The 12,105-nt window shown below is 39.4% G+C and overlaps 1 protein-coding gene across 1 annotated transcript in view; it reads right to left on the bottom strand.

Moving 5' to 3' along the window:
• The window catches only part of olfcn1 (olfactory receptor C family, n1), a 30,522-nt gene that overhangs the window by 1,485 nt on the left and 16,932 nt on the right, over positions 1–12,105 (bottom strand). Inside the window, exons 6-9 of the mRNA XM_089116605.1 lie at positions 8,983–8,992; positions 3,310–3,595; positions 2,374–3,204; positions 2,050–2,271 (exon numbers count right to left, since the gene is read on the bottom strand). Of these exons, the coding sequence (XP_088972731.1) occupies positions 2,050–2,271; positions 2,374–3,204; positions 3,310–3,595; positions 8,983–8,992 (1,349 nt within the window). The remainder of the gene's footprint in view (positions 1–2,049; positions 2,272–2,373; positions 3,205–3,309; positions 3,596–8,982; positions 8,993–12,105) is intronic.

Below are 12,105 nucleotides of genomic sequence, written 5' to 3'. Positions count from 1 at the left end.
TCTATTTCTTCTGATCATCCTTGAGATGGTCTACACCTTCATTTGAGTCCAGCTGTGTTTGATTATACTGATTGGACTTGATTAGGAAAGCCACACACCTGTCTATATAAGACCTTACAGCTCACAGTGCATGTCAGAGCAAATGAGAATCATGAGGTCAAAGGAACTGCCTGAAGAGCTCAGAAACAGAATTGTGGCAAGGCACAGATCTGGCCAAGGTTACAAAAACATTTCTGCTGCACTTAAGGTTCCTAAGAGCACAGTGGCCTCCATAATCCTTAAATGGAAGACGTTTGGGACGACCAGAACCCTTCCTAGAGCTGGCTTTCCGGCCAAACTGAGCTATCGAGCGAGAAGAGCCTTGGTGAGAGAGGTAAAAAAGAACCCAAAGATCAGTGTGGCCAAGCTCCAGAGATGCAGTCGGGAGATGGAAGAAAGTTGTAGTAAGTCAACCATCATTGCAGCAATCCACAAGTCGGGGCTTTATGGCAGAGTGGCCCGACGGAAGCCTCTCCTCAGTCAAAGTTTGCTAAAAAACATCTGAAGGACTCCAAGAAGGTAATAAATAAGATCCTCTGGTCTGATGAGACCAAGATATAACTTTTTGGCCTTAATTCTAAGCGGTTTGTGTGGAGAAAACCAGGCACTGCTCAACACCTGTCCAATACAGTTTCAACAGTGAAACATGGTGGTGGCAGCATCATACTGTGGGGGTGTTTTTCAGCTGCAGGGACAGGAGGACTGGTTGCAATTGAGGGAAAGATGAATGTGGCCAAGTATACAGGGATATCCTGGACGAAAACCTTTTCCAGAGTGCTCTGGATCTCAGACTGGGCCGAAGGTTCACCTTCTAAAAAGACAATGACCCTAAGCACACCGCTAAAATAACGAAGGAGTGGCTTCACAACAACTTGGTAGTTGTTCTTGAATGGCCCAGCCAGAGCCCTGACTTAAACCCAATTGAGCATCCCTGGAGAGACCTGAAAATGGCTGTCCGCCAGCGTTTACCATCCAACCTGACAGAACTGGAGAGGATCTGCAAGGAGGAATGGCAGAGGATACCCAAATCCAGATGTGAAAAACTTGTTGCATCTTTCCCAAAACTTTGCTGTATTAGATCAAGAGGGAGCTTCTACTAAATACTGAGCAAAGAATCTGAATACTTAGGACCATGTGATATTTCAGTGGTTCTTTTTTAATAAATGTGCAAAAATGTCAACAGTTCTGTTTTTCTGACAATATGGGGTGCTGTGTGTACAATAATGAGGGGAAAAAATGAACTTTAATGATTTTAGCAAATGGCCACAATATTACAAAGAGTGAACAATTTAAGGGGGTCTGAATACTTTCCGTACTCACTGTATATTGTTCACGGATGAGTCCATCTTCATTGTCTTTACCTTAATGCGGAAGAGTTATGGTGTGGAAAAGCCCAAAAAAATGTACTACCCGGTCAGTTCAATGCCCAGAGTAAAGCGCAGGGGTGGATCAGTTATTGCTTGGGCTGAAATGTAATGGCATTCCCTAGATCCACTATTTGTGCAAGAAGGTAACGTCACTGCCAATGACTGCCTAACAATTCTTGAGGACCATGTATTAAGATGATTATAGATAAATATACAAAGTAAGAATGGTTTGATGAACATGAAATTAAAGTTGATCATCTCCCATGGCCAGCACAGTGACCATTTTATTGAGCTACTTTGGGGTGTTTTGGATGAGTGATTGAGGAAATTTTTTCCTCCTCCAGCATCACATAGTGACCTGGACACTCTTCTGCAAGTGGAGTGGGTCAAAATCCCTCTGGCCACAATGCAGGGATCTGTCATTCTCTAGATGAAGTAATGCTGTATTTTGCCAAAAAAGGAGGTGCTACATCATACTAATAAATTATTGTGGTCTAAAACCAGGTGTTTAAGTTTCGTTGTTCAAGCCCTGTATACACACACACACACACACACACACACACACACACACACACACACACACACACACACATATATATATATATATATATATATATAACTGAGTATACTAAGTATATACTACCAAATTTCCAGTGATCCAGTGGATGTTGTCCTCTTTAAGTGTAAGTTTATATGTTCCATCTGTAGATGTACTGAAGTAGCCCACAGTAACATGTTGTACCTCCCCCTCTCTTAGCTGCCAGTTAATGACCTCATAGGATGCAGGTGGGTCTCCATTCTCATCAAAGAATACATTTTGTCCATATCTATCTACAAAAGAGACCCTCTGTAACTGATCACTGACCTTGGAATGAAGTATAATATAGTTAATTATAATATACTGTAATTAAACTGTTAAATTAAGACTTGTAAATGTTTAAATAAATTAATTAAACAACTTGCTCACCAGTTTAGGAGTTATCTGGGATACATTTAGGCACCGTCTTACAACATTATTTTTGTCCTTTTGACAAAACAGTAATTTATGAATAGCATATGCAATTGCATACACAGCTTGATAAACATTATATGTTACTCTTACTTGTGTTACATCAAAGAATTTGTCAGTGTAATTTAGTTTTTCTTCTCCTGAGCACACTTGGCTGTTGCGTGTAATATTTGCAGATGGCAGCAGCTCACAGTTAAGACATGGCTTACAGCCAACCATTGTTTCCCAAAAGTCACTGACAAAAGAAGATTGTGAAGGAGAGTAAGGACTGATGTTTTTCAGGTAACGTCCAAGTTTGGGCATAGCCATCTTTCGTACCACAAATCCAACTGTGCCTCCAAAAGACTTGAATATTTCAGGGGTAGAGGGCCTTGCTGCAGTGACCCAGGCTTCACTTGCAATCCACTGGATTCCTGTGATGTTTTGTTTCACAATTTCTTTCATTAGGGGATAGAGATCTCCCTCTGGTACAAAAGCCAGAATCACTTTTACCGTAGACTGTTTTATCATTTCAACAACTTCAACGATTTTACTTTGGGGATATGTTCTTAAAATTGTGCCTATAAATGCAATGCAAACTCCCATTTTATCCACCTCCTTTGTAAAGGCTGAAATCCCATTTCTTCCATAATCATTGTCAGACTGCAAAACTCCAATCCAAGTCCATCTGTACCGTTTTACAAGAGAGGCTAAGGCTTTTGCTTGGTAGTAGTCACTTGGAATTGTACGAAAAAATGATGGATATTTTCTTCTGTCACTCAGACATGCACATGTTGAAAAGTAGCTTACCTAGATTAAATAAACAAAATTAACATTATAAATTAGACCGTTAATTGACTATATTACATGATCACTTAACACTGCAACACATAAATGCAATTACATTTATTTTACCATTGGCACTTTGAATGGTCCAAGTGTTCCAGCAACAGCTAAGGACTGTGATGATCCTGATTCAGCTACAAGAGCTGTAAGAGGAAGTTGACACTGAGTTGTAGATTCCTCTTCCTTCTCCACACTCACCAGTGTGAAAGATGCACGTAAAACATTAGAGGGTGAAGCACAAGAATCCATTATTTTATAGCCCAAAGAAATGTTAGGAAGCAAACCCTCATCTTGATTTATTTCATCTATTGCAAACATCATGACTTGAGTCCACCGGAAGGCACGTAGGTCAAATCTGTAAAACAAATTTGACAAGAACAACAATGCATGCCTGAACCTTGCCAATACTATTATAAGTCACGTAGGTCACAAACATCACAAACATGCTTTTGAACTTACCCTGTACAATTAATCCTTTGCATTTTTCTCTCAAAATAGGCATTTACATTTTCTTGTTTATTAAAAATGGGGAAAATTCCTCCAATCATTATGTCCCCTGCTTTAAAAATACTAGGCATTTCAAATTTACTGAGCAGCTGGCATGTTGAACCCGTGTTCACGATTAGCAGAGAGCAAAATAGCAATATATGAAAGCTTCCCATGGCTGAGTGGTGGTTCAAAGAGCATAAGACTGAGTTATGTCTCGGTTATATACGTACAATAGCTCTTCTACCGGTAGTGAATATTGGCCCATTATAACTTGAAGATTTTCCCTGGTGAGTTGGTAGAGCAATAAGGGTGCACAGTTCTCATTTTGTAAATGTACACATACAGTACTATATTTTATAGTGGTGTATAGCAAGTAGGAATAAAGAATAGTAATATTAGTAATTGTAAGAATTGTAAATCCTACGGAACCTCTAAGGGACATTCGAAAGTGTATTTTCAAAAGTGCTGGGTGCAAACTGTGGATCCTTTCTGCTCAACCCATAGATAAATGAATATATTTTTTATTTATATGAGAGTATTTATATGAGATTTTCAATGGTCAAGTGGTAGATCTTTTGCAGAGAGTGTCAGAGATTACAGGGTTTTTTTCTCTCATCAAAACCGAATATGTTCATCAGTGGTTACACGGTCTATATCAAGCAGGGACATGTTTGTCTGTATTTTATTTTGTAATTTCACCTGAATGAATCTCTGCTACAACGATTGAAGTGCGCGCAGTGCGTGTCCGAGTGAAGACTGCGTGAGCCAACTGATAGCAGCGGCAACAAGCGCTGAGTTTGATTTTAAAAACAAAACATTTTAGCGCTAGATCTAAATTAATGCTCTGCTAGTTAACTGGAGATGTTTTGTTTGTATTAGGTAGGGGAGAGCGGGGCACAACACATTTTAGTTTTGGCTCAATTAATTAAAAAATAATTAGGTTAGATTAATATTTTTTTTACACAAGCAACATACACATGTCTGCTACAAATGAACACTTAAAGTTTTTTTTTCGTACAGTTGCACTGAAAGTGACAGAAGTGCAAATGTTACAACTTACCCCATATCCGGGGTTAATTGTAACAAAGAGAGGGGTTAGTTGTAACACTTGTGTGTAACATAATTCAGTACAATTTTATTTTGGTCAGTTGCGTGAGTCTCACGCTGAATGCGCAAGAGTTGGCAGCCCTGGTTCTTTCAAGCTGCTATAAAGAAAATGCTGAAAATATATTGTTTTTTATGTTAATTTTATTACATTTTGTTTACTTACGGCAGAGAAGTTAGCATTCCAATACGTCATACCACGCTCTATCTGTTTACTGAAGTCTGTCATGACAGGTATAGTTGGAAAGCTCTGAATCTCCTGCACAAGGCTGTGTAACCCAAACATGGGCATTCCCTTTCTATCAGTAACCAATCGTGAATGTCCAAAGGGTGATTTAAAGCTAATGAAGAAATCTCATTGGCTACTGCTAGTTTCTGCTACCGTGATTCACTCAGACGCATCACGTGGTGTACTCTGCCAATGATGATTCATTGAGTTACCCATGTTATTAAATAATCAGTTTTCATGTGCTTGAAATATTATATATTATTATTACTAAGGGCCTGAGTAATAATATTAATATTATTAATTAATAATATGAATATTTTTATTAATATTTAATAATACAATTAATAATATTTATTCCTTTTTTGAGCATTTTTTTCCAATAGAAATGTATTAAATTCCCTACTTTAATCTTTAAATGCCTTTTTCTCAAAATCAGTTGTTTTTTGTCATTCTCCAGTATACAAATATCTCAGCCAATGTAGCACCTATGTACAACAAACTTTCCATTGATACATGTAGCAGTATTCTGAAAATATTTTCAGAGAGATTTGTTAATAAATCATTCCTATCCTGATTTATATGACATTTGAATAAAAAAATGGTGAAAATCGATTTTTTTTAAGGCTATGGACAGTATAATATGATTTCTTTGGTTATAAAAGCATATATCCTGAAATTTTGCACCTGGCTTTATCATATTTTCAGATCTATCTACTGAAAATAAAGGCAAAATTGTGCATATTTAATGAGATAATGCCTAATTTGCATAATTAAACATAAAATTTCAAAAACTTATCATAAAATTTTTTTTATATACTTGTGCAAGTAATCAACTGAGGGAGTTACAGGGGTTGGACAATGAAACTGAAACACTGGCCACTGGCCAAATGTTGGAGGTTTCACATCTATATGCCCGGTGGCCAATCTACAGAGTGAAGCACGGGTGGATCAGTGATGGTTTGCACTGCAATATCATGACAATCCTGGCTGTGTTTGATGGACACGAGTCAAAAATCATGAGCTGTAGGATCATGAGCACCTGATGCTCAAACCGCGTATCTGGATGATCATGCACCAACACACACAAGACTTGTGACAGAGGGTTTGATGAAGATGAAAGTGACGTTGAACATCTCCCATGGTCTGCACAGTCACCAGATCTGAATATTATTGAGGTGTCAGAAAACGTTTTCCTCCACCAGCATCATAGTGACCTGGACACTGTTCTGGAAGAGGAACGGCTCAAAATCCCACTGGTCACTGTGAAGGACTTCGATCTGTCATTCCCAAGATGAATTGGTGCTTTATTTGGATACAAAATGAGGCCCTCGCCATCCTAATAAATGATTGTGTTGTAAGACCAGGTGTTTCAGTTTCATTGTCCAACCCCTGTACATTGTGATATCTATTATATAAAAAAATGACTCTATATACCTGTAGTGTCTTGCCTTACAGGTATATTGCCAGATAGCAAGTATGTTTGGGCCACATGTGGGTATTATCTGGCATGTATGGCATAGATGTGGCATGGCATGTTCAGATATGAACCAAATTGTGGCCATATTTGTTTTTGCCATAACTTTAAAATCTGCGGGAAAAGTTCTCTTGGTTCACAACTCATTTTGAGGTATATGGCCCAGATAACAAAGAATACATGAGAACCATATGTGTTTGAGCTATGGCACACAGTGAGAAACACAAACTTGTGGCAAACATTTGGCTTATAGATGGAAAATGTCTCAGGTTTACATACGTAACCTGAGACGTTCCCTTTCAAGGGATCTCGAGCTGCGTTTGAGACGCGGTGAGAACCATATACCCACTACGCCATAATGAGAAATGCTCGTTCTGTGTGAAGTTCTTGCGCACATTAAGAAGCAAGCAACCTAGCCCCAGGAGTAGAGAGGTCTAAAAAAGGCCTGCAACACTATTGGCCCCCCAACATTAGCTGGGACCTTAGGAATATAGCCTGGTCTCTGGTAAAGAAATGCTTTCACCATCCCAGGTGCAAATTCCAGGGATGAAGGAGCAACCGACAGGGCATGCAAATCTCCAGTTCTCTTGACAGAAGAAATAGCAAGGAGAAATTAAGTGTTCAAAGTGAGGAATTTTTCTGAAACCTCTTCAATGGGCTCGAAGACTATGCGTCAACAAGAAGCCCACAACACTGGGCCTGGGCAAGGAACCAAGGTTATTCCACATGATCAAGGCACATAGGCATAGCCACGTGACCTTGATCATGCGAAAACGTATTTCCACTCTGAGAAAACAGTGAATGACTGGTCTAAATATACCCCATCTATGACTGTGAGAGTCACTACACCTAGCAAAGTGTCCCTCAGAGGACACTCTTCTTGGCGTTGAGCGGCAACCCCAACATCTTTAAATGAGACAGGACAACATCTCGATGCCCAACTGCCATATGCTCAGATTGAGCCAGAATCAACCAATAATTGATATAGTATAATACGTGAATGCCCTGGAGTCTCAGAGGAGCCAGAGCTGCATTTGCGCATATTGTAAAGGTGTGGGGTGATAACCTAGGCTGAATAGGAGAACCTGATAATGGTATGCTTTGCCCCCGAAAGGTAACGTCAGGAACCTCCTGTAATGAGGATAGATAGATAAGTAAGCATCCCTTAAGCTCATTGTGAAAAACCAGTCCTCGTACTGAATCTGTGACACAATCATTTTTAGCGTAAGCATACTTTGAATTTGAGAATCTGGAACCTGCTGTTAAATTGACGCCGGTCTAAAGTAGGACGCAACCCCTCATCCTCTTTTGGAAACAATGAAGTAATGGCTGTCTTCTGGGAGGAGGAACCCCTTCTACAGCTCTTTATGCAGAAGTGTCAGTACTTCCTGCACCATAACCAAAGCCTGCACAGGGTCCACCACTGTGAGGGTCGTACGGGGATGCTGACCCCTCAGTGCCCTGAACGGCGAACCGGCAGGGAACAACCGAACTGGCAGTGAGGAGAAAAAATTTCTCAAAACCGCCCCTGCCCCAGAGGAGCCCTCAGAAGCCTCGTTTTTTGCTTTATTAGCGATGTAGACAGTACTCAGATCTTGACTACCTCTTGTTAGTCTGCTGCCTGCCCCGACCCGGATTGTCTTGGATAATTGTTGTTTGCTGCCTGTCCTGATTCTCTGCCTGTTATTTGACCATCCTCTGTGCCCGTCCTGTGATAACCCTGTTCTGCCGATCTCTGACCCTTGCCTGTCTGACTTACCTCTAATAAAGCTGCGTATGGATTCCAACATGTCTCGGGCCTTGTTACAGACTGCTTTATTTCTGCCACCATAGTGCTAAGTATTTTCCCACTAATACAAGCAATGAGTTCATTTTGGATAATTTTCCCCAAGTAGATAGTGTAATTTTCACCAGAGCTGATGCGTCTGACGTGGGCATTTAAAACTGGATCATACTTTGCAAGAAGTTCTACCTCTTTCAGGACATTGCCGTTGTTCGGACTGTTGATGTTATCTACTGATCCTCTGAGAGCAAGGTTTCTTTCAGCCAGTGATTGAATGATGCTGATCAAACATTTGACTACCTCTCTCCAGCGATTCTGCTCTGCTTGCAAGAGAGCTATCGCAGTGTGGTCAATTGTTTTTCCTGCTTTAAGTCGACACTCTAAATCCTTCCATGCTAACAAATGTTTAACATGATCTGGGCTGGTTTCATGGGACTTTAATATTGCACTGATATTCACCCAGTCATTCTGACCCTCAGTGGCAAGCTTTGATGACTTTCTCGAAAACAACTTGCAACAAAAGCAGTAGACTGCATTCTTCTGCTTTGAGTATGTTAACCAGTCACATTTAACTTTCTCACCATTTGCAAGGTTTCGAAACAGGTGATGGTAGTGAAAGCTTCTGTGCAAATGGGACCTGGGGAATTCAAAGTCTCTGTCTACCTTTGCAGGACTTCTGTAAACCAAGTCATCCCTTACTTGGTCAGACAGTTTTGATGGCCGCTGAGCAGGATCAGTTGGTGGTGGAGCAGGGATCAAAGTAACCGAAGAGGTCGGTTGGCTTAGATCAGCAGTTGCAGTTGGAGCTGTGGGAAGATTAGATGGGAAATGTTTAGCTACTTGTGTAAAAAACAATTGAGTTAATAACAAAGGAAGAAATATATTCTGGGAACAAACTAAACTTACCAACTGTATCACTGGAACCAGCAGGGATAAACACCGGTCGGGATGAAGATGTTGCATCACCTTTAGTGTGGCATGATAATGATGGGCCTGACATGAAATATAAACACCAACATCATTGTGATTAGGCCTAGTTGTTTTCTTTGTTTTTAAGTCTGTTACTGTTAATCATTATATCACCATAAGGTAAATTTGTTGTAAACAAATAAATATGATTAATTTAGCATTAACAATTTATAGCTAACTTACCAGCAACATTATCCATTGTAGAATGCCGCTCGCTGTGCTCTACTGAAGCAGCATTAGAGTCACCTCCTCCAGCTGTTGAGATTATAAAATAATCATAAATACAGTATGCAGATTAGATAAAACACATTCATCTTAAATTAATATTGAAGTACAATAAGACAACATAGTAAATTGTGATTATAAAACAAAAATATTGTATTGGCAAGAGGATAATTAGCTATGTTGAAGTTGTACACAAAACAATTCAAAAGAAATGCAGTGGGACATATTTACTTGTGTCATCTCTGGTGTCAGCCTCCTGCGATGTTTCTCCACGACCACCAAAATATTTAAGAATGGCTCCTCCTGAGAAAGTGAAATTTATTTTTTTTACATTGTGAGCAGAAAATAATGTTAAAAGTAAATTAAAAGAAATCAAAGGTTAAATGATATTATTTAATTATTGGTTGAATAACTCTTATTTCATAAGTTCATATTTTAAACCTTCACACACTCTAAAAAATGCTGGGTTGTTTTAACCCAATTTTGGGTCAAATATGGACAAACCCGAAATGTTGGGTTAAAAATGTAATGTAAAAATTTAACCCAACAGCTGGGTTAGTCCATATTTGACCCAAAGTTGGGTTAAAACAACCCAGCATTTTTTAGAGTGCAGCATGGAGTGAGACATTTTTCACCTTTTATGATTAATGCATACAGTAATACATTCTTTACTAAAATTTACCTGATTGTTTTAGCTAAACAATATATAAAATATTTCATATTAGTATATAGATTAATGTTTATTAATAATCTTTAATTACTTATTCAATGAAGACCAGAAGAAAATGCTAGTATTTAACCGCTTTATTTTAAACTTCATTTTGATTTTGACAGTCAAATGATTGCCCTTTCTCTTCCTTTTTACTTTCTTTCTCTTTAATGGTTAAAAATCAAACTATTTTTATTGCAATAAGTGTCTATTTTTTTATGAGACATGTTTTTTTCTTTCCCAGAACTAGTGTAGGTCATTTAACATTAAGTTAAAAAGAAAACGCATTCAAAGAGCTACGTCTGTCTCTACGCGGTCTGTAGCCCAGAGCTGGGCTGGACCATAACGTTACTTGCAATCAGAGTATGTGAGCGGAGTGGAGCGGCAACAATTTCCCCTCCACGCTCCAAGCATTATATAATCACTCCGCTCCAGCTCCGCTCCGGGTTCACCATTTACCGCTCCCGCTCCACTCCTCGCTCACTGATATCAGAAACACCGCTCCGTGTTCGCTCCCCAAGGAAATTCCGAATAAAGTATTTAAGTATGCTTTAAAATCTCACAAAATGTCTCCTCATCATAATAGATACATAGGCATAGTAAATAAATTAAAAAACAACGTTAGGAGAATAGTTGCAATGTTGTTTTATAAATTAAATATCATTGCTGCTTTTTGCAGAGCACATTTTGTTCGGAAAGAAGAAAATAACTACGTTTTTTATCAGTTATTTATCAACGGGTCGCTACATTTCTCACAGATTCATGCTCATTTAAAATCAAATAGGCTACTGACAGATAGCCGACTGTATGATTACATTTGTTTGAATGCAATGCATTAGTGAGAAAGCGATTGCGTTGGTAAATAAGTGTTACCTGTTTAAAATGTGCTTTCACCCCGCCCGATCCAGCGCCCCATCTCATGAAAGTGCGTAGGCTATCTATATTTTATTTCTCGTGGGCATAGCCTACGATACGCACTTAATGGCAAGAACGCACTTCACACCCTAACCAAGGGGTTTAGTGTGCGTCATTTGCACGCACAAACAATTTTTTGGCATATAATAATAGGCAGGAGAAATAAAATGTGTGCTATAGATTCGCACTTTCATGAGATCGTGGTGCCCGCTCATATTCAGTACAGGCTTGATAACTATAACCTCCCGCAGCCACTCATGTCCATCGGCGTCATCATAACCCTCACATTTTTTTTCTGATTTGAGTGATCCATCTGTATCATGCTAGCGTAATGTGTTTAACACGTGAATCCTTACTAAAAATGCAGTTCTATAATGAGCCGTTGGCATGAATTGTCCTCGTGATAGAGGGGTAGTAGAGCGCGCTCGGAGCGAGTGAAAACCACGACGCTCCGACTTTTAAAAAATCCGCTCCGCGCTCCATTCAAAATCATGCCGCTCCACTCCTCGCTCCGCTCCCACTCCACTCCGCTCACATACTCTGCTTGCAATCAAGCAATGTTGATTTAGCATAATTGACGGACAGCTAGCTATGCTCCACGTTCCAACTACCGACTTTTTTCATTAGTTACTCTGTCTCTATTATGACTAAACATCAACTTGCAAATTAAATAAGTAAAGATAAAGTAATAATAACTAACAGTTATATTAAGGACGTGTCCGTTAATATTAGGCCTGATCGCCTGGTGTAACATTACCATGCCTTAATTCAAATTACCTTACCTTGCACTTGTCTCTTCTCATCATCATCCTTCTTCTTTTTCCTTTTTTCTGCACTCGATGGATAGACTTCCTCTCAGTAGTTCTAAGTGCTCTGCAGAGGCATCCCTTTGACCCTTTGCAATCGGTAGAGTTAAAAATTCTGTCCATGAAGACAGCACTCCTGGTTGCATTGGCCTCCATCAAGAG

Source organism: Pimephales promelas, chromosome 10 (genome assembly GCF_988280905.1).
Source record: "Pimephales promelas chromosome 10, fPimPro1.hap1.1, whole genome shotgun sequence".
Classification (NCBI taxonomy): domain Eukaryota; kingdom Metazoa; phylum Chordata; class Actinopteri; order Cypriniformes; family Leuciscidae; genus Pimephales; species Pimephales promelas.
This window is presented reverse-complemented; position numbering and strand designations above follow the sequence as displayed.